Source organism: Squalius cephalus, assembly GCF_949319135.1.
Source record: "Squalius cephalus genome assembly, chromosome: 22".
Taxonomy (NCBI): domain Eukaryota; kingdom Metazoa; phylum Chordata; class Actinopteri; order Cypriniformes; family Leuciscidae; genus Squalius; species Squalius cephalus.
The window spans coordinates 27,772,193-27,796,988 of record NC_137143.1 but is presented as its reverse complement, the minus strand read 5'-3'; the positions used below and the strand labels follow the sequence as shown (position 1 = coordinate 27,796,988).

Sequence of the window (24,796 nt, the reverse complement as noted above, 5' to 3'; positions counted from 1 at the left end):
TAAATGACTGATATTAAAAATCTTTACTATTTTTGAGAATAAAAAATACAAAATAAAAGTTACTCTATTTCGATAGTCCACTTTGGATATTCGGATATTGCATATAAGTACCTTTGTAACAACAAATGTAAAAATAGGGGAAATGATCATGCTCAATTAAAAATCCAATATCAACAAACGTGGATAAATGAAAAACTATGAAACATCAGCCGATTAATCAATATGCTACAGATATGGTCTGCCTTCCTTTTGAGAGATAAAGCTTAACCTTCGATTCAATTAATCTTCTGCATCAGGAGTTTTAGACACACACACACACACACACACTGACAGTATGAGAGAGGACAGACAGACTAACAGATTGAGAGAGGCGAGTTTCACCGAGAAGTGTGTGCGCGCTCATGCTGTGTGTGAAGGAGACCCCGCACGCTCACACTCAGCGTGTCGGAGTGACAAACGTGTCAGGACCGCCTGCGTCTCAGCTTTTTTTCTGCTTATGTCAGTGCTTCTAAGATGAAGGGATGTTTTGTGTGTCTATTAGATGACCGTTCACTAAGTGTTGTTTATCTGCCTCCTGCTCTTCCTGTCAATGTGGCATTTTGATAGGGACGGACAGACTAGATGAAGGGGGGATAGCGAGGGATGACAGGGAACTGAGTCTGTGATAGAGAAAGAGGAATAAAGAAAGTGCTGGAGAGAGAGAACAAAGTGTCCTTCAAATGGCATCAGCATGCGTAGCGGAGGCCTCCGGAAAACTGTGGCATTTTATACATTTTGCTTCAATAACTCACAAATTTCAACAAATGTACCAGCTATCTTTTGGTATTTGTTTGTGCATTTATACATTTATATGTGCCAACAGTAATAGTACTAAAATATTTACATTTAGAATCACTTGAATTTAAAAAGTGCCCCTATTTTAAAGGTTCCTGATTTTGATTTACAATAGGTTTACAAGCATGGTCCAAAAACCCACAAATTTTCTAATACTAGTCTGAAAATGCTTCGTTCGGAGATTCTGTCTCTCAAAACCCCTGCTTTCGGTGAGCCTACTCTGCTCTGATTGGTCAAACCACCTAGACTGCTGTGATTGGTCTACCGCTTACAGCGCGTGTCCATTTTTCATGTCAATTCGATCCTGAGTAATAGCCTAAGCATACATTACAAATTTGAAATATGATAGATTCTTATTATTTAATTACACTTATTAGCTGATAAGTCAAGAACAGTTTTCAGTTATTTCCTTTAAAGAAATAATGTTGATTTTATCAAAAAACATCTTTTGAAGGCTAAAAATCTGTTATTCATGTAAACTGACAACCAATATACGTATATAAAATAGGTATTAATTTGGATTCAAAGAACAATTGGAAATGAAACCTAATTTGTATACATCAAAATCGTTTAATTGTAAATTTCTCACAAAGCAATGCAGTCTTTTCTCAAGCAAAGAGAGAACCTTAGTGAGTGTATGCCATTGCCGATCACTATTTTGTGATTAAAGAAATGTAAGGTGTTACAATTCCCCTTGGTTTCCCATATGTGACGGCACTTCACCCACACAGCCCCTGCCATTTAAAGCACATTTCAGTGCAATATGCCTCTTTGACAAAACTCATTTTGCAGTCGTTTCGTGAACAGCATCTTTCACCAGGGAACAGAAATCTGAGCTGCAAGGTCAGCTTCACTTCAGCAAAACACAGCGATTTCTTCCGCATGACAACTAAAACATCACTTGACAACATCATTTGCGATATCTGCTTAAAAATGCGTAGCTGACACATCGCTGAAAACATGACATTAAGTTATTTTTTTAGTGAATTATTGCAATTTAACTTTAAAAAGAGATGACAGTGCATATTAATAATTAAACGGTCAGTCATTTCTGACTTTACTGCGGTGAAACATCCCTGGCAATTTCAAAACCCAGCGCAGACATCTGCTCGGAGACAACCAGAAGTACTTCAAAATCAAGGACTAGGAAATCTGTTTTCTTCTGTTCACATCTGTTCTCTGCACTTTGTGTCACTACAGGCACACTGCTGTCAGACTTCTGCTCATTAAAAGTTGAAAACCATTTCACAAAAGAAAAGTGTAATTTTTTCTGAATACTGTTGTGTGCACTAATAAATCACGAGGACATGTTTATTTTGCTACTAGGAAGACAGTTAGTCAGACAAAACTGACAGATATACAAGTGTAAAAGCCAGGGTTCATACACATTTCAAAATTCCATACTTTTCCAGACTCAAATTTCCAAAACCTCTCTGTAGATTTTTGAATAGGGGTGTAACAATATATCGTATCACAATATATCGCGATACAAAAATGCAACAATATGTATCGTGGATAGTGACAATATGTGTATAGTTCATCTAAAATAGAAAATTACTGTGAGAAAAGTTTTAGTGTCATTAAACTACTAATGTTGAATATAATGCAATATTTGTGGGTACTGATAATGCCAAATGTCTGATGTTACCAGTAAAAAGTGGCTTACATTATTTTTAATATATCTAGTCAGTGACAGAGTGCAAGCATATTCGTCTAAAATAATTGTGTATTTTCAGCTTCAGAATGAATATTTTTTTTATTCTGGTGTGCATTGGGTTACCAGCTCTAAGTCCAAGCCTATTCATTTACACCCACGATTTAATATCAAATGTATCATTTTAATCAACAGTAAAAATTGTGTTAAAGGTTCGAGAAATTGTCGAGTTCACGCGCATTGGTTTAGTACCTATGATCATGCGCGTGAACTCGACAATCGACTACTATGGACTTTGACCGAAAACAGGATGTAAATACAGGTATGTGCGCTGGCTGAATAAACATAATTTTTATTTATATCTTTCACATCTACTGCAGTCAGATTCACCCGCGTTCACTCCGAAGGAATCACTCACATGACCTGTGCACTTGTAATGACACATCAAGGATGTTAAGAGGCTAAAAGCAGGTTTAAAACTTGCCCCATTGAAGTCAACAGGGTGCAAATTTTAAAAAGAGGATAACACGGTGTAGGCAACACCGATTTTTGTCGTTGTTCTCTGTATTGACAGCACTCCAAATGTACAAAAAATTGAGCTCAATGTTAAAATTGACCGGAGTTCTCCTTTAACCTTTTACCATATGTCTAGGAGAATCGCCATAATATTGTATTGGGAGTTCAGTATCGTGATATGTATCAAATCTTGACATGAGGGTATCGTTACACCCCTAATATTTAACATAAATTGTTTATACAGCATTATTTTCAGCATTACATTTGGTACATACTACAGTCCTCTGTAAATATTCGGTTACACTTTATTTTAAGGTGTCATTGTTACAGTGTAATTATATATATTTAAGTACTGAGAAATATTAAGCAACTACATGTACTTACTATAGGGTTAGGGTAGGATTAGGATTTGGTTGAGGGTTAGTTGCATGTAATTATGCATCATTTACTGTTATTACTATGGTAAGTACATGTAACATATGTAACAAGGACACTGTAAAATAAAGTATTACCAAATATTCTTATTTTCTGTTTGGTTTTTTCATTGGTTTTCTCAAAGTGATAACGTGCGCTTGCATGATGAGAAGAAACCTAAAAAGCTTTATAACCTGCATACTGTATATTCACCTCTGACACATCAGTTTGATTCTGTTATCATGGTTTGATGCTGAATGATCACCAAACAGCAAAGTACAGTCTGATGATTTGTTTGCTCCTTTATCTGTTGAGTGGCACACACACATTCAATTAATGATGTTCAAAAGAGACTCGCTTATGGTAAAAGACAAAGTGCTTCGCGTAATGAAAATGTGCGCCTTGAATTTATTAAATTGTGTTTGACAAATCACTAAAGGATTACTAAACTTTTGCCATGAAAACATGCCAAGGTCATGGGTTTGAATCCCAGGAAAATCTTGGTTGCCATGCAAGTTACTTTTGATAAAATCGTCTGCCAAATGCATACATGTAAATATTACAAATACAGTCATCATGAAATTTTATTTTCATTCTACTGCGGAAGACAAAAATAAAAAGAATGACTGAATTGCTACATACTGTTTTTGTCCAAACAATGAAAGTAAATGGGGTCAAAAATCACATTGGACCTCTTTGACTTCCACAGAATGAGAAAAAAAGACCAAAAAAACAAGACGACAAACTGATGACATTTTTTTTATTTTTGGATGAACTATCACTTTAACTAATTCCTAAAACACTTATAGAACCAGTATTTTATTTATGTTGCTTTTATTATAAGCCAATATTGAAAATATTAGTAACACTTTACAATGTTTCATTTGTCAACATTAGTTAATGAACTAAGAATGCACAATATATTTTAACATTTATTAACCTTTGTTAATGCTAGTTAATAAAAATGTTCATGCTAGTACACCTAATGTTGACAGATACAACTTTTGATCTTAAAAATGGATTAGTTAATGTTGAGAATAACATGAATTAAGATTAATAAATAATGTAGAACTATTGTTCATTGTTACTTCTTGTTAACTAATGTAGTTAACTAATGTTAATAAACTGAACCTCATTGTAAAGTGTTACCAATATATTTAGCAATATTTATTTCTGATAAATACATTTATAGAGCATTTTCAACGTTTTCTGATTCAGACGATTTTGTGTTCGATTCTAAAGTTATAAGCCAATAGCTGGAAGATCAAACGTGCACTTGAACAGAACAGTAGGAATGAGACATGCTGTAAAACATATTAAATTTAGCCGCACATTTAGACCCAATAAACCAGCAGGCTTCATATTTGTCCTTTCATCTTCCGTCTTCTCTGCTTTAATCTTCTTCCTTTATCATATATTATAGTTATCATTATGTGTTTGTTTCAAGGCAACAGACTAACAGGTGTAACAGGCATCACTGGGACAGGACAGCTGGTGTGGACAACACACCCCTCACAAACAGCTCACCTGTGTTTCATATTTGCTCGGCGGTACCTCTGGGCTTTGGTCTGACCAGGGCAATACGCCATTCACACACACACAGATTGTGTCTCATTATCACTAGAGCAGGTGTAGGTGAGTTCAGCCAATATGACACAACCACATCAAAACTCATTAAGGTGGTAGTTAATGCCTATTAAAACACTTTCTTGTGAAACGTCAACCATTGAAATACACTGGGCACACTAAATGTGAACTTGTTAAATTGACAATATCTACTATTAGTGCTCAATAAACAGTGGGAGGGTTACAAATCTTTAATGGGAGCCAAAAAGTCTCCACTTACGTCATTGTCAAACCAAATAAAATATGTTTGGTAGCTTACATGTCTCTTCCTGTCTAAATGGGCAGTTCTTAGCCAAAATAAGTATGTAGATAATCAAAAGAATGCATTTGCTAAACTTTTATTCCTTTAATTGGTGTACTGAGAGTTACTTTGGATAAGAAAGCATCAATAGGAATGCCATAATTGGTATACCTGTGATGTCCGTCCTCCTGTCCTCTTCGGACTCTTTTCCCAGTAACCATCTTTGGGCCTCTCTAACTTCAGGAACATAGAAATCCCCCTGCCGAGCCAGCGGAGTCATATAGTGGATCATCCCGCCTCGGTAGATCTCTAGAAATGGATGCGCACATAATTTCCTTTCCTAAGAGACACACAGACAGAAAGATAAAAGATTTTTTTTTGAATAAAAAGTTCTTTCAATCCAACCACATATAAAAAAACCTCCAAAAGAGAATGATCCCAGCACTTTTCCAAGCTGAAATACACAAAAGTTTAGGATTTTTTTTTTTTTTTATGTTTAAGAAATAAATACTTTTCAGCAAAGATAAACTTCAAAAGTGACAGTAAAGACATTTAGAATGCACTAAAGACTTCTATGTTAAATAAATGCTGTTCTTTTGAACTTTCTTATTGTATATCATAGTTTACACAAAAATATGGATCATTAGCATGAAATTAATTAGCATATTAGAATGATTTCTGAAGGATCATGTGACACTGAAGACTGGTGAAAATTGTAATGATGCTGAAAAATCAGCTTTGCCATTACAGGAATAAATTATTTCTAAAAAAAAATCCTTCCATCCATCCATCCATCCATCCATCCATCCATCCATCCATCCCGACAGCCTTATAATAATTTGAACTCTAATTAATATTTAACGTGCATTTAATCATTTATTTCAGTTTATGCTGGGATTTATTGTGTGATAATGGCTGGCTAGCTGTATATTATCGAAAATCAAGAGAAAGATTGGAAGAGAGAGAGAGAGAGAGAGAGAGAGAGAGAGAGAGAGAGAGAGAGAGAGAGAGAGAGAGAGAGAGAGAGAGAGAGAGAGAGAGAGAGAGAGAAATAAAATGAAAAGTTGAAAAGCTAAGAGCGGGTCATCCACAGACACTAAGATTAAAGCGCTGTATCCACCCACTCTTCCTCCTTCCTATTCTCAGTTTTCACCCTTATTACTCACTGATTTTAACACTCATCCTGAACACACACAAACACACTTCTCATCAAAGCTAGCAAAGCTTGCTTCATTTCAATCAAATTTAAGGAGCCCCCAAAAGAGCTGTTAAACCTCCTATTGAGACAAATCTGTCTTGTGATATTTTCATTAAAATCTTACGAGCACTAAATCACACTAATTGAAACAGGCATTTTTAAACCAGGAACATACCCCCCCCCCCCCCACACACACACTCATTTCAATGGCAAAAAGTATCCCAATAAACCTGAATTCACCCTACGGTGGATATCAGCATCTACCAAAAGCATGCATGTAAAATACATTTGTCAAAGGCATCCTAAATGCATCAATTTGATAATTGTATTCTTTCCAAACCCTTAAGAAACCAATTGCTGATGTGTCCAAACTGTAGCCAGCATGTGTGGCTTTCCCTTCAGGCAGGGTGTAGTTAACAGTAGTCAAATGTTACATCAATATTCATTAAGTTGATGAATATTTTAAAGTGAAGTGTTGAATATGTAAATCAGAAATGGTTTGAAGTGCAAAAATATAAAGATGATTGATCACCAGGTTGGACAGGGATTATATTTAGATAAATTAGTTTGTAGAAATCACAAACAAAAAGTCGAACAACTGCTTCCCTCCAAAAAGAGACTGAAGCAAAATTAGCAGCTGACATTAAAGGAGGTATGTTTAGTTGTCTAGATGTACTCAAAGAGTCTGGGACATCAGGGACGTCTCTGTTCGTCCACCATCTGTTTCTCACAGACAAAGGCTTTCAACACCTGTATGGCAGTCAGGCTGTTATGTCTAATTTAATTCTGATAGATTTAAGTCAATATAATGACCAAAATTCTCTTTTAAAATTATACAATTATAAAAATACATTCATTTTTACCTGAATAACTCCTCATTGCCTTGCCTTTAGCATTAGCATACATTCTGCTCCTACAATTTAAATCACAAAGAAATTCAAAGTCTGAAAAAGCAAAAGGCCTGATCTGAACCTTGAAACGGCGCTATTCTACATCTGACAGATGATTGACGTGTGCTGCCACGAACAGAGCTGGAGGACTGGGGCCGTAAACAGGGACAGGAGACAGAAGGGACTGGAAGCTGGGGGATTACGTAACGCTATTAATATCCCAATATCATAAACAATGTATCCATGCCATACTGTTTGAGATCCAGTCCCTCAAGACCTGAAAAAGGAAAATGCACAGATGAGCAAGTTTAAAAAATGTCTGTTGAGTTATTGATTCAAACTCTTAGGTAACAAAACTGGGCCGATTGTTTGTGCAAGGATCTACACTTGGTGTGAAAAAAAAAAAAAAAAGGTCAGCTAATTTATCATTATTAGAAGTTTTGGCTTTTTTAAAAGTCTGTCTAGTGCAACTTTAAAAATGCTGATGCATAATCCATAAGTGTATTGTCTTGGTCTCCCTAGAGGAATTTTCTAATTGGTTTATGGCTGAACTATTGATTCTAGATAATTAACCAGCTCAGTCTCATGTGACACTCTGCAATCAAAATAAAGCTGAAGGGCAAGAAGTTTCATATCCACCATCATCATATAATCAATAGTCTTTCCCTCAAAGAATCAGCTATTGTTACAATATTTTACATTTACCTACTAATGCAGACCTACAGACTTATCATCCCCTTTCATAGAGGTCTGGGTTTGTATTTCATATTTTTCTCCAAAGAGTTTCCCAAAACTCCTCAATACGTAGTTGAGCCAAACCAATCAACCTAAATATATAAAACTGTGGAAAAGACAAAGGTTTAAGATTGTGTACTTAAAAAGATTTACCTCACAGCTCTTTGTGGCATTAGTAGCTCTTTTATTCCGTTATAATACTTTTATCAAAATCGGAACTTTCCTAAAAAATATATTACACTTGAATGATCTACCCCTTTCTCTCAGATTGGCACCCACACTAAGTGTTTTTAAACACAAGCTTAAGGAATACCTCCTCGCATTAGCATTTAATGGGGTATAGTAGTTGTTTGTGTAGGCTATTAAAACTGAGGGGTTTATTTAGCTGTTTTTAACTGTGGTTTTAGTGTTGTGTGCTTATGCATAGTCTTTATGTGTTTTTGATATTGTTTTTTGATATTGTACAGCACTTTGTTCAGTGGTCAGTTGTGTAAAAGTGCTTAATAAATAAAATAAATGAATGAAAAATGAAATCGGAAACCTCTAAACCGCTGAGCTCTATTGCCGTCAACCCTACTTCAGCACTCTAGTACAAAGCAAATGTGATTAAAAGGAATAGTTCATCCCAAAAAGAAAATTCAGTCATTATTTTAATCACCCCATTCCAAACCATATTATTTTCTTTCTTTTGCGGAGCACAAAAGGTAGATTTTTACACAATATTAGGCTAATATTTGAAAGAATAGTAACTCTTTTCAGTATGCCTCAAGTGAATGAGAACTGAGTCTGTCAAGCTCCAAAATGACAAAAAAGAAGAAAAAAAAAAACAGCATAAAAGAGTCATTAAATGATCGTAAAAGTAGTCCATATAACTACTAAGTCATGAATTTTTTTTAAATCTGTGTTGACTGACATTTCAAGGTGAGATATGGGATATCCATGTATAAAAACAATGTAGATAAAATTAATGACACGGGAGAATGTAGGAAAAAATAGAGAAGCAAAAAGGCTCCATTGCAATCTCTAAGAAGAAAAGAAAACAGATGGAGAGGAAAAGAAGAGGGATGGCTGGGTAAGCCAGAGACGAAGATGAAAAGCTGTCAAAATTTCTCATCCAAATTCAAGAGGAAAGGTTCCATCTCACACTGCTCTTCTTCTCTGTATATCCTTTTAATTAATGTTCCCTCATATAGATTCAGTCTCGCTAGACTCACAGAAATAGAGAGAGAGAAAAACAGGGCATGGAAATGCCTTCCGCTTTTCTTCTTCTCAACAGTAGCAGAGGGTATGATAGGCATGGATTGCCTTTCTACACTATGAAAAGGATCTTGAACTCGGTGAGTGCTCTGAGATCTGTTTACAGGCTTTCATTCATTCAAAGAATCACAGAAATACTGGATGGAGTAATAGGCAATTTCCTAATGAAAATTAGGTGTCAAATGATAGTCCTTTGTTACACACCGAAAGAGACATGATACATATGACGGACTCAGAATACAGTCCTGAAGAAGGACATTATCAAATGAGATCTCTTTAATATCTCCACTGCTTCCCATAGAAAGCAAAGAGATTGAATGGAGATTAAATCCTGTTGTTTTTCTGAGAAACAGAACCTAGTAATCTCAAATGTCGTTACCAACATCTGCAATCAATAGTCAAAGATCTCAAAAAGAACAAAAAAATTCTCATCAAATACTTCCATTAAATTCCAATTAAATCTTTTTTAACATTATAAATGTCTTTACTGTCACTTTTGATCAACTGACTGCATCATTGCTGTAGAAAAGTAACAATTTCTTTTAAAATTTTGAATGGTAGTGTAAATTAGTCTCTTGAGCTAAAAAGAGGAACCTCACAGCAATAAATGTTTTCTCTTGACGAAACTTGATTGTGTGATCAGATTACCATTTTTTCACAGATCACACATTTACTCTGCAGCAAAAAAAAAAAAAAAGAAAGAAAAAAAGAACTAAATAACAAAATGCCATATTTCTCCTTCAAGGAGAAAGACTCTTTTATAGTGATGGACCTCTGCCATAAAATATCCCCACTATCTTCAGTGTCTCCAGGGATGGCATATCTCAGGAGAGAATAAAGATAAGACGCGGAGAGAGACTCCATGCTATTTACAAAAAAGACATGAGTGACAAGGAGAAAAGGCCCCTGCGGTGACTGCTGGAGAAGCCCATCAAATATTTGGCTTGGTGATTGAGTAGCTTTAAGATTGTCCGGGACATCCCTCCATTGCAATTCAAACTGGCCCTGCATTTCGAAAGGTGTTGTTTTTCTTCTGCAAAAGAAACATCGATAGTGTGTACGGGGTATGTTAGAACCAGTTATTAAAAATTGTTGTGATGTTTTATATATATATCTCCTTATTTATTTTTTATTTCTTACAAGGGAACAAACATTGATAACAAAAAGATACCAAAAAATCTCTCTCAAACAAACACAAACAGAAAGTAAAAAAGGAAACAGAAGGTCAATCTGGCTACCACCAACAGAGAATGTCTGTGAGAAATAAAACATTATTGATGTATTTATATAGCTTTATTCCTCTCACACGCCACAGGTTTTCATGTGAGAACGGATGAGTGTTTTCTTTTCTTTGGTAAGTTCCTTGCCTGGGGATAAACATCTGATGGAACGTCAGTTTGGAAAGGAAAACCCTTTCCAAAAATACACAGCATGCTTTCAGAAAAATAAACAAAAGTGTTTAGGATAAATTTAGGACTAAATACCACCTCATGGCCCAATGTACAAATGTACTGTTTCTAAACCATTTTGATGTCACTAGCTTCTCGCACACACATACAACACAACCCTTTGTCTTGGGCAACCGCTGTGCATTCATTGTGGGCTGAAAGTGCTACAAAGAGATGAATGTACGAAGAACAGCACCAAACCACACATCTATGAAAAAGGTCAGCACATTTCTGAAGTGCTGATTCTGGAACAGTTCTTGTCTTTGTTATTAAAATCAATTATGTAGATAGGTGATCCCCTGATCTTCCATACTTCATGGATTTGTTGTCGTTTGAGATGAATAGCCTAATCATGTCTAAACTGCTTTGCAGAACTAATATCTTTCCTCTGTGAAGGACATTACCAGTGGTGATATCATCTTAAGTAAAAATGTCAAAGATCAATCAGAAAGAAATCTATCAGAGATATACAGTTATTAGTGGTGCTTAATAAGGCTTAAAGGGATAGTTCACCCAAAAATGAAAATTCTCATTGGTTCTTGTGGAAGTTCAAACGTGTTGCGTAACACGAGAATGAATCTCATTGGTTCTTGAGACAGCTCAAACGTGCTGCGTAACACGAGAATGAACCTCATTGGTTCTTGCAGAAGTTTAAATGTGTTGCGTAACACGAGAATGAACCTCATTGGTTCTCGCACATCAAGCAAACCTGCTTGAGCTTCCGTTTACCACATCTGATGTGCGCTGATGAATAAAAGATGAATATATGTGAATAAAAGCCTATATTTAATCTGTTCATCATATAAGGCGATCATGTCTCTTGTCAATGGAGGGACAGAAAGGTCTCAGGTTTCATCAAAAAAGTTCTGAAAATGAATGAAAGTCTTTACACACTACTAAATATTTTTGCGTTGCACCATTAAACTTAGTTGAAGCAAAACTCTATGCATAAACTAAATATTTACGGAAGCCTCCGATCAGGAGTAACGGTTGGAATAAAATAGTAGACTGACTGAACTGCATAAATAAGCTCTTGTTTTACCCGACAGACTTCAATTATTTCGACAACTATAACAATGATACACACAGCTTATATTTTATTTATGAATGTTATTTACATATAAAAATACCTATTATGTTATTCATGATTAAGTATTGCTGTATTTAACGGAAACTTATTTTTTACCATTAGTTACGTGAGGTAAAAGAAGTTGGAATGAAGGATAAACTGAAAATCACAGTATTTAAACAACTTTTGCTCAAGTATTTGAAGGCTGCTATTGGATCATTGAGGGTAAACGTCATAGGCTATTATGCGACTATGCATTACTTTACAGAGAGCTTACAGCCTAGTTACCTGGCTAAGTTCTGCCTGAAGAACAAATGGCACAGCTGAATAAAGTTCATTATTTGAGTTATTTGCGAACTAGCTAGTATTACTAAGCCTCTATAGTGTGGACTTTGTGTTTCAATTTAAGTAAGAATTTATACATTTCTGATGCAACACTAATAACCTTTTAGCTGCAGCCCTAAAAAAATGCCCTGCCCTGAAACACCCTTAAAATGATTTAAAACGTTGAGAAAACATTTAATTTATTTCAAAATGTACCATTTCAGAGGATCCACATTCTGTGCACACACAAACCTCACAGCCTAAACCAGTACTCAGTTTCTCCAGACACATCATATCCTAATATTCCACAATAGACTGCTGCTCTCCAGTGGAACTCTTCTCTTTCGACACCTGCTCTTGTCCTCCTCCTTTAATGACAGTAATCTACAGGATTATGGGGTGGACAACTGTCAGACGTCACTGTAAATACGGGGGACAGACAGCAAGTGTGTTTTCACCAGTGGTAGACAACCATCACCATTATCTGCCAGTCTCTAAAAATATATGTTCAAAGGTCTTGGACAAGTATCTTGACACTTTTAGAAAAAAATAAAAATAAATACAAGGTAAGATTTTCTGCTACAAATGTGTCATTATTTTGAACAGGTAGAAAATAATTTTATTTGGAGAAACATATGCTACAGTTTAACAGATTAAGATTGACTAGATTCTACATTTTTAGAAGACAATGCAATGTTTTGTTGGTGGTTGCCAGGAAAGTGCAGTTTCTATGCTGTTCTAAATAGTGTTTAGTGCATTTCTAGGTGGCTACTACAGTGTTCTGGGTGGTCAAAAGTCAAGTCAAAAGACTCCCCGCTATCTATAATATTCTAGACCCAAATAAGGCTTAGATTTCTCCCACTATGTAAATATGGGATTTTTTGCTAGTTCTGCACGTTGCATCTAGCCTGGCTCTGCCCTCCCTCCTCCAAATTTTTACCGGTCCAATCAGTGAACAGAGGGAGTGGCTGAGAATGATGACGTTGATGTCGTGCGCTAGTTTGAGTTGTAGGGTTACGTCAAACGTTAGCGATTGGTTATGGCAGATCCAGAGTGGCTCAGGGCAGATCCAATAGTTTTAAGCTTCAACAGAGTACCCGCCTTCAAGGAAGTTAACGCTTGTCAATAGAGAGTGGCCAGACTCTCTGATTGCTTTACAATTAGGAATTAGGGATGCACAATATATCGGACACCATATCGGTATCGGCCGATATATGTTTGTTTTTAATGTTAGCGTTATCGGTCAAATAAGAAGATTTGGCTGATATCTTAAAGCCAATAAATAATGGATTCTTTCCTTTAGCTGAGACACCCCTTATGCACACTGTTTGCCATGATGGTTTTGAATTACTTGAAATATGATTCAATTATTATTATTTTTTTGGTACGGTAAGTTGGCCATAGTAGTGTAAAATTTATTTTAAAACTTAAATTGGTTCAAACTATGCTACTGTACTTTTTTGCGTTTGATTTATGTTGAAGTGCTTGGGACATGTCTTTTAATGACTTTTGTTTTTGTAATCAGGCTCTCAAAAATGATATACAAATTTGGGTTTATTGGCCAATATATCGTTATTGGCTTTCAAATATAAAGAATTATCAGTTATCGAAGTATAACGGCGCATCCCTTTTAGGAATATATCAGATTTGACGTATCACACAAACAACATGGAATACATTTCTCCCAGTCCTTTCTTTACCACAAGTCGACGCTTCAACATCACAAAGACTTCATTATAAAATTTTGCGCACAAAGCACTGACTTTGATCACAAACAACTTTGTTCGAAGAAAGTTGCTTTCACAGATTAGTGTGGCCTATTTGCGCTGGCTAAATACATTCAATTGGCCTTTCCTTGTAAATCACTGACCCGAGTGATGTGTCAGTGTTCGGTCTTTTGTCAAAGCCATTTCCTTAAGCTAAATGGTTCTGGTCCTCCTCTAAGCTCCCCCGAGCTCCTGAGACTCCAAACTCACAGTCCACTGCCCCTAAATTTCATTACAGGTCTGGCCGAAAATCCCCTGGCAGGAAACAAGAAGGAAAGCTGAAATTTGCATGCGTTATCTTGAAGGAGAAGTTCAAAGGTTTGGCAGGGTCCCCTTTGTCATTTCTTTAAAAAAAAGGAGGACTTGCAACTACACTAATAGTGAAAAATGGGCAGTATGACTAAGGAACGATTGAGAAATGTCTGTTTCAGACCATCAATAAAGAGACAATTTCTTTTTTGCTGGGAAATGGTAGAATCACTCTCCATGATGAATGTAACAACCCAGATGCTCTAAGGGACAACGGAAATAATCCAAGAGAAGGTATAACACAGGTGTTCATATTTCACATAGGACAAGATAAAAGTAAATTTTAAGGAACAGACTGAAAGAAGAGATCTTGCATGGTACCTTTTCATTATGTTGTCCACAATCTTCCCAAAGTGTGCATCAAACATCTGACATTTTACTGTAAGAGGCTCTAGCACTTTTATCCTTTCCAGGAGATGCTGCACCGAAAAGTGGATATCCAATAATAGGCCACTGACATTTTTGCTCATTTTCACAAAGACTACTTCATGAACTATATCTCTTTCACAACCTCCAAAGATAAAAGTTATAAATTAAAAAATGAGACAAGAGAATCTAAGCCATGTGAAACTCCATGGTTACCAAGGAAACGTTCGGAAAGATTTCCATGGAGATTAGATCCTTTGATATTCCAAAGAGAAAAGGGATGGGAGAGAGGGAAGCATCCGAAGACACAGATCTGATGAGAAAATCCATCATTAGGGAGGTTTTTTTTTTAATCTGAGAGAGAGAGAGAAAGACAAGGAATCCCAATCAGTGCATATCATTACTGAGCGATTCCAGTCTTCAACATGGGCTACTCAAACTCACAATAGCCTACATTTCTAATGGGGAAGCCCTCCAATTAACCCCAGCAATTAAATTTCTCTTAGCCATAGATGAAAGACAGCTACCTCAAAGTTGCTTTGACTTGGATCTAAAAAACAGTTTTGTTATTTTTCGCACTAGAAAGGTCAGATTTTGAGCAAAGGATGTCATGTCTAATGAAAGATCACGGTGACCTTACCGAGACAAAACAAAGCTGACAATCTTAAAGTCAACTTTCACAAACCCAAATGTTTTAGAAACTTTGACGATACAAGAAACAACTAGAAGGCTTTGAATTAGAAGACATCAAAGACATTAATAAAAAGAAGAAGAAGAAGGGACATATTGTAATCTTGGAAGTTAATCAGTATGTCTGGAAAATGCCTTTGTTGAAAATAAATAAAATCTACCCATTAATCCTTAATAGGGGATTGTTGCACTGCTTACTAATGATTTGTTTACTACCTTTAAACAATAGTTCCTCTCTCTCTATCATCTCTGAGACCAGAAACACAAACTGGATATTATTATTGACACTACCGTTCAAAAGTTTTGGGTCAGCAAGTTTTTTTTTATTGTTTTTGAAAAATGTCTCTAATGCTCACCTAGCATTTTATTTGATCAAATATACTGTAAAACAGTAATATTGTGAAATATTTGTACAATTTTAAATAACTATAATATATTTTAAAATGTAATTTATTCCTGTGATCAAAGCTGAATGTTCAGCATCATTACTCCAGTCTTCAGTGCCACATGATCCTTCAGAAATCATTTTAATATGCTGAGTTGCTGCTCAAGAAACATTTCTTATTAGTATTATCAATGATTTAAACAGTTGTGCAGCTTAGTATTTTTGTGTAAACCGCGATACATTTTTTATGATTCTTTGACGAATAGAAAGTTCAAAATAGAAATCTTTTGTAGCGTTACAAATGCCTTTACAGTCACTTTCAATAAATTGTATGCATCTTTGCTGTATAAAAATATATATATATTTTTTTTTTTTTTTTTACAAAATACATTTTAAAAAAAATTCCTGACCCAAAACATTTGAAATGTAAAACAATTTGATTTTAGCTAACTTTCTCAGCAAAATTCCCTCCAAACTGTTACATACTGACCTGGCCATAGAAGAAGAATAATGCTAATGCAATGCCAAGGATGCAACAAATGTGTCATACGCAACAGAAACAGTAAAGAATGCCTATTAAGGTCTAATTAGAAACACATATAAATTTAAATTTTAATATTTTGCACTAATGTAGAAGGTGGTTGGGAACACAGGGCGAATCCCAGAATCCTCTTAGCTCTTCAAAACGGTTGTACAGGAATCCGGTCAACACTCTAGAGGTGTGACTGATCCAGCTGGGATTTGGCTAAAGGAAACCAGAGGGAGAAAGTGCACGAATGATAAACACAGAGGCGGAAAAAGCCAAAACCAGACTATAAAACAAGCCAAGAACACCTAGTTCATTTTCACCTCATGGGTCAGAGTGGTTTCATTTACACCTCGATGACCACACACACGCACAATCCCTCCTACACACACTCCTCCAGCCACAGCTTGACCGCCTCCAGCACGCCATTTTAAGACATATCAGCAAGCTCGCTTCATCTTTTCTCACCTCACACTGGCACATAGCCAAAAACACATTCATCTAGCATACAATATTTAAGCTAATCAAAAGCTTTGACTCTCTCTATGGCATCTAATTCCACAGTCACTGCAGATGCTACAAACACAAATCCTCTTTAATTCAGGGTTGATCATGTGTCCTGCAATAGCTGATGGGAGATTACTGGTCTTATGCGTCGACTCGCTAAGGTCCTCAATTATAACACTTCTTTCAGCTTGACTGAAACACCCACACCCCTTGAGGGAAGCGGGACAACAACAAAAAAGACCCCAGCTTTGAGTTTAGAAATTATTCATCCACCTTGTAATTTAATGCATGACGATAACAACAACATCAAGCATCTTGAATCTTCAAAAACAAAAAAATAATCAATTTTCAGCACCACAACCATGCAAATATCATCCTGTCCCCTCCCTTCGTGTAGTAATTTCGGATTCATCTTATCTTAATTCTCAGCCACTTTCGCACAGAGGGCTGATCAATCATATTCAAATGTGACATTTACCTCCCGCAAATGTTCCTGGACTCCCCCAGGCTCTGGGACAAAAGTCATGTTTGAACTGCTGGAATGGAACAGGCCAGGCAGAGGGACGTGTTGGCGTCTCTCTTGTGGCCTGACCAGACACCCGCCGCTCACCAGTGTCTCATATCGCACGGTCCCGGCGGGTACACACACACACACACACACACACACACCGCAGCTCTCTTAACTCTGCTAGGAACTTTTTTTTTTATATAAGATTTCTCAACTTTTCCTAGATTTTTAATTACATCTGACACATGTGAATGTCACAGATTTGGAGAGAATTATCATATTCCCTTTATTAGACACTTACACTTCAAAGCTAGAGAGTAGGCTATACTATCAAAATGTCAACTTATAATATATGCAATAGCTGTAGACAATACACTATTGTTCAAAAGTTTGGGGTCAGTTAAAGAAATTAATATTTTATTCAGCAAGGATGCATTAAATTGATTAAAAGTGACAGTAAAGACATTTATAGTGTTACATAAGATTTTAGGAGAAACATCCAAGACAAAGTTAAAACTAAAACATATCCCTGAAGTCCCTATGTCTCATGAGCAATCTCTGTGCAATATAATGTTAAAATTAGGGCTGTCAAACGATTAATCGCGATTAATCGCATCCAAAATAAAAGTTTGTTTTTACATAATATATGTGTGTGTACGGTGTATAATTATTTTCTATATATAAATACACACACATGCATGTATATATTTAAGAAATATTTGCATGTATATACTGTGTATATATATATATTTATATTATATATAATTTATATTATATATAAATAACACATTTTTCTTAAATATATACATGCATGTGTGTGTATTTATATATAGAAAATAATTATACTCCATACACACACATATATTATGTAAACACAAACTTTTATTTTGGATGCGATTAATCGCGATTAATCGTTTGACAGCCCTAGTTAAAATATAGTGTGAACAATGTTAAAATGTGAACATCCTATGCCAATTAGCAATTTGAAAACACATGCGCGCACACGTCTGGTTCACTATATCTTTGTGAGGACTCTACATAGACTTAATGGTTTTCATACTGTACAAACTGTATATTCTGTCCCCTTACACTAACCCTACCCATCACACAAAACTTTCTGCATTTTTACATTTTCAAAAAAACTAATTCTGTATGATTTATAAGCTTGTGTACCCACAGTGACACGAGGCCCCGTGAGTGTGTTCATTCAGGTTTAAGTCCCCACCGGGACAGAAAAACATGCTTGTCACACACGCAAAAAAATAAAAAAATAAAATAAAATAAAATATACCATGGTATTTGAAATACAAACCTAAATACTATGGTATATTAATATGGTAATCATTGAGTGCCATGGTACAACCACAGTAGTTTTCTGTAAGGGTGAAAAGCCCATCTGCCTGATTTAAATATCCAATGCTCAAGAGTAATGAGTGTTAATGATTCAGCAAGGAATATAAGGTGACAGAGGAAGCAAACTAATGAATATTTCATGACAGGGGGGGAACAGCGAAGCCACGGGCGGTGACAGCTGGGGAAAAAAAGAATAGAAAACAAACAAACGATTCAAAGCACAAATTAGAAATAAGTGTCGCTGTCTGCACCTGGAAGCAAACTATAAAAATATACTACTCTCGTGATGTGTGCGTGTGCTACGTCTTCTCAGCCACATTAGAGAGTCTAGTCATGGGTCACAATCAGCTTTGGCTTGTGGTCAGGAAGGCCATATGGCTGAGTGGGCAGAGGAGCGTCTAGAGGGAAACACACAAACACTGGCAGCGGTAAAGGCCAGCCATGTCAATACACACAGTATACATACACACCTACTATCCAGTCAACCTTTCAGGTTTTCCATGTATCCGTCTGTGCCCTTTACCAGCAATGATCTTGGCTCAGGCCTGCAGGGTGCCCAAAAATGCCCTCAAGTCCAACAGCTGTGCAGAGTCTCTGCAGATGCTGAGGGCACCTCTAACAATCTTGTGAACAGCATCCTTACAATGCAGCTCAACAGACACTTTCAGTCAGAATAAATATGATAATTGAATAACTACTTAACAACTTAATAATCATAAAGCCTTTCTGTAATTAGTATGATCCAATTCAACTCGTTCAAGAAAATTGGGAAGGATCATTTGAGATCAGTGGGTCTAAACCTTATAGTTTTATGTAGGCTGACATGTTTCCTCTGACACTTCTAGACAGACAGATATATAGAGAGATAAACAATATATGAATAAACATACATACATTTATGGGTAAATAAATACATTTACAATTATTTAATTTAATATTATTTATTCATTATCTTCAGGAAAAACAACAGTTTTGACTGGAAAGTTTTAAATAAGATAAGATTTTTGATTTTAAGTTTTATTTATTAAAATAAATAAATGCATAATTAAATAAATTCTTTATAAATAAAAAAATATATTAGATAGATAGATATATAGAATAAATGAAAAATACATAGATTAATAGGTAAATAAATAAATTTACATTTATTTAATATAATATTTTTTATTTCAGTATAACTTTCTTCAGTAAAAAAAACAGTTTTGACTGTAAAAATTTAAATAAGACAATAAAATGTTTGATTTTAAGCTTTATTTATTTATTTAAATAAATAAATAAATAAATACATAAATTAAATTAATTAATTAATTATTTATAAATAAATAAATACATAAATAAATAAATAAATAAATAAATAAATAAATAAATAAATAAATAAATAAATAAATAAATAAATAAATAAATAAATAAATAATCTATTTATTTATTTAAGATTATATAAATTATTCATCAAGGAAGATCTGTTCAGACTCAAATACCTTCAAAGCTGTTCCATGATTGATTGATTAATGGTTTTTAAATCTATACAGTGTAAAAATAACTTACAGATTATGGTCATTTTAATTTAGTGGTAGAACTCAATTTTGTTTCAGTACAATGGCTTTAAGGCTTTCAATTCTGCTGCTGACCAGTTGTGTTTAGGGGCATTATTAGAAACACATTAAGTGCACATCCTTCAATAAGATCAATCGGCACTTAAAGGGGTAGTAATTCACCGCTGGCAAGATTGGCTTTTATTAAAACTTTGCTGTCTCAGCAGTACAAAGGGAATAAAAAAAAGTGCTACATGACTAGAGAAAACAGAGAAAAATGGCGTTCCCTTTTACCAAAAAGGTTTAGGAAAACTCAACGCCCATAATGCATTGGGATACAAAAATGCAGAAGTATGGTCTGTAGTTTTCACGAAAGCACTGGAGCTCTCAAAATACTTTTGCTGACAAATAAACCGGGATAAATCGGTGCAGGTAACACAGAAAAAGAGTGCACATTTTCATTTAAATACTACAGACATTGTAACAATTCTGGTTGCAAATCAGTGAAGTTAGCCTTTAAAAGTTCTATTTCTTGCTCTCTGAAGCATTATAAACTAAAAAAAGTATGCAACAAATACAGTTGCTTCATTTATTAAGGGGTAAATTCAGAGAAGAGCAGGCTAGACAAGTAGCTTGTGTAAATTCATCACACGTTCTGCTAGTATGACACCCCTTCACCTGAAATACCAAACAGCTAATTAAGAAACCAGGCAACTGAGACTGTGGAAACACAGCGTGACACCCGGTTGTCAATTCTATCTAAACTAGATGCCAATAAAACACCCTGGAAGGGAATTTAATCTTAATTAAACTTTTCCTTGTAGAAACTCACATTTTGTGTGGATTGAGGAAAGGCTGCAAAAAATATGTCGCATCTCTCCTGCAGCGTGACAATAGGAGATTATCAAACATGGAGCTTTTTTGCAAGCAAACAGTGGGAAGGTTTGGTTCATGTTGTCATCCTACTCTAATAATCTTTCAAGGGAGCTTTTGAGCTAAAATGTCACTGTGGCATTTGGAAGAGCATTTCTCCTGGTCCAAGAAGTTCATGCCCACTTTTGATTGTGGACTCTCGGCTTAATGCTGAAGGATGGAGAGGGACACAGAGATAGAGAGGCGGACACAGATAGATAGACATAAATGTGTGGTACAATGGGAAAAGTATCAAAATTCTGATCAGAGCAAAAGTATTTGACATTCCAAGTGCTGATGTACCGACTATCAGACATCGCAATACATATTCCAGATGACAAGGGAGACAGTTGCGCACACGATCAAGAATATTGAGTAGTTTGAGGTGCGAGTTCATGACAACCTAACAACAATCAAGCAGGAGACAGCAGACGACATTACATGCAACACCTTGTTTATTGAGGCTTTTTTTTTACACTTTAGCATACTTTTAAAAAGAGTACTTTTTATGGAAATAATATACTTGAAATGAATTAAAAATGAAGAAATGAAAGCTGAAAGTAATTTTCCAGACACTTAATTGCCATCAAGTGAAAATTTATTATAGTTTAAATGTATATTAAATGCAATTTGGTGAACTTTAAGTTTAAGTACATCTTGATATGTAATTTCATAATTACTTCTAATGTCTTTTGAAATATGGTTAAAGTGAATGTACTGACAAGCATTTATAATAAACTAAAATGTACTTAAACGCAATTTCTGTTGAAGCTTGTGTTGTGTATTTAAATATATGGTTACACTTTATTTTAAGGGGTCAGTGTAATTATATATTTAAGTACTGAGTAATATTAAGCAACTACATGTACTTACTATAGGGTTAGGGTAGGATTAGGATTTGGTTGAGGGTTAGTTGCATGCAATTATGCATAATTTATTGTTATTACTATGGTAAGTAAATGTAACATATGTAACAAGGACACTAAAATAAAGTGTTACCCTTTATTTTAAGGTGACGTAGTTACATTGTACTTACTCAAATAAGTACTGAGTAATATCAAAGTTAGGGTTAGGGTTTGGCTTAGGGTTAGTTCCTTGTAATTATGCATATTTACTTTTATTACTATAGTAAGTACACATGGCAGTGTGTAACTACATCACCTTAAAATAAAGTGTTATATATTTGTCATTTGTAATGATGAAGTAGCAATTTAAGATATTTAAAATATATTAACTTTAGTTAGCTAAATGTAGTATTGAATAATCTTGAAAATCAAGTACTTCACGTGTGCTTTAGTTTAGCATGTTAGTCTACACAAAGTAAAACTTTATATTAAGGTCAAACTTGACATTATTGCAAAGTGCACTTACTTAAACATAGTCACGAAAGTGTACACTTAAGATGCACATTCAATACAATTAAGCTCACTTCTTTTTCACAAGAGCACACACATGTTGTTCCAAACCTCAATTACTTTCTTTCTTCTTTTTAAAGAACCGCTGTAAAGCCAAGACAATCTCTGTTACCTTAAATTATACATTTATCTCTGTAAAGCTGCTTTGAAACAATCTACATTGTTAAAAGCGCTATATAAATGAAGATGACTTGACTTGACTTCTGGAGAACATGAGGGTGAACTAACCCGTCAATTTTTATTTCAAGGTGACTTTAATGTAACGCTGTATGTTATTAAATACTCAGTTGAAGTATTCTGACAGTTCAGGAGTTAGCCTTAAATCATCTGAGGCAATTATATAACAACTTAACATAGTTCAGATGTAACTTTGGCTCAAAGTTGCAACAGTTGTTCTAGTTAGTCAAATGTCACCTGTGCACTGGATTTCTCAAATAGTGCAACAGATTCTCGAATTGGACTGTCTGTCAGCCACTATTCATCCAGTGCAGATAATGAACTTTCGCCCAAGAGTCAGTTTATCTAGGTTATCTTGCAAAAGTTTCCAGGATATTTCACCATTCGTTTTTTTCCTTCTGTTTTAACAAGACACCTAGTCCCAGATAATGAAAAGCCACCCCACAGCATGATGCTAACTCCACCATATTTCACAGTAAGTAGTGTTTTCTGAGGTGTTAGATTTGCACCACACTCATTTTTTGGCAAAAGAACTTTTGCTGGTCCAACAAATTATTTTTTCTTCCCACATTGCAACTGGGTCACTATTATGCTACTTGGCATTTCTTGATCATTTAAATTTTCACACAGTGCCAATAGTGGAACATCTAATAATACACTTTTTTCTGTTCTTTAGTCTTGATTTTCACAGTTCGCAACTTGAATAATGAAGCCTTAATTAGGAGGGTTCAATCTTGAATATGTGCTTGTTACTTTAAAGATTCCCATTATAATAGGGAATATAACTGGAACGAGCCAATTTAACATTAAGCGTATCCTCATTATGGCTTCGGCTACACTAAGACAAAACAAAACAAAACAACATAGTTCAGTGATTTATTCTCACAAAAGAACATTTTGAACATAAACAATGACATATTAAAATGATTAATTATGATTTTCAGCGCATATGACTAAAGCTATCCCAGAAAACAAAACATCAAATAATGAGTGAATTATAATTACTGCAGTGGAGAGATAATATTGTCAACAAGTACAAAACAATTGCCCTTAATACCATATATTTTAGATTTGATCTGGATCAGTGAACTACCGTTAGGTCTCGAGAAGAAATCAAATAGCAGGACTGAGGTTAGGAAAAGACCAAGTCATAATGAGCATGTAGTGTTATCTCAGCACAGGTAACCTGAACCTCCTGGATCAATACAGACCAGCAGGAGAACAGGGAAGCAAGCAGCAGAGTCTAAAAAAGATGCTGTTTCTCCTGTGTACTCACGTAAGAGAAAATGAAAGGCTAAGACTGACCAAATATTGATCCCATTCATTCAATCATGATGTCCAGACAGACACTTCCTGCCTTTGATGAGGACTGCTGAGGTTCTGCGTGACGTGTGTGTGTTATACGATTGATGTGAAAGCTTGTTCTCTATGCTGTCAGGATGTCTGACGGGTGTGATGATTCCCGGAAGTGCTAAACTCAGGTCAGCGCATCAGAAACGGTTGTTAATGGGTTGTCTGCATCAAATGACAATATGAGCTTGAATTGACATGGGACAAGTCACGCATGTCTAGTGAGAACGTGTGTGGTGAGGTTTTTTTGGAAACATTTTTGAAGATAATTTAACATATTTAAAGTAAAAACCAACGTGTGTGACCTCCAAACGCAACATTTATAGGATTTTTTTAAACTTGGCAAAAATGTATAAATTTACTCAAAAAAATGATTTTCTATTGAGCAAATTCAACAATTTGTCATGATTTATTATTATTATCATTATTATTTGCTGTAAATAATTAAACAATTTACATTTGCAAACATTTTTCAGTTTACTAAATATGAATCATTTTAAGTGTCCATAACTGTACAGAAATACAGATCCTGAACATTAATATTTAAATTTTTAAATTTAAACTTAAAAAATACATTTCAATTTTAAGATATAGTTATGCAGTTAAATCTTTGAAAAAAATTCTCCGACATTGTATCTAGTATGCATAACATGAAATCATACAACACTGCAACAAATCGGTTCAATAAGATTCCTCTGTGTTGAAAAGGTTTCATTTAATTGCATGGAAAAGTTCAGACAGTTAGTGTTATAGGTTTGTTTAAATCCATAAACCCTAAGCTTAAGAGCAGTAAT

General features: G+C 35.1%; 1 protein-coding gene across 1 annotated transcript in view; it reads right to left on the bottom strand.

Moving 5' to 3' along the window:
• The window catches only part of tex264b (testis expressed 264, ER-phagy receptor b), a 42,709-nt gene that overhangs the window by 3,489 nt on the left and 14,424 nt on the right, over window positions 1-24,796 (bottom strand). Inside the window, exon 3 of the mRNA XM_079858247.1 lies at window positions 5,457-5,625. Coding sequence (XP_079714373.1) covers window positions 5,457-5,625 — 169 coding nt within the window. The remainder of the gene's footprint in view (window positions 1-5,456; window positions 5,626-24,796) is intronic.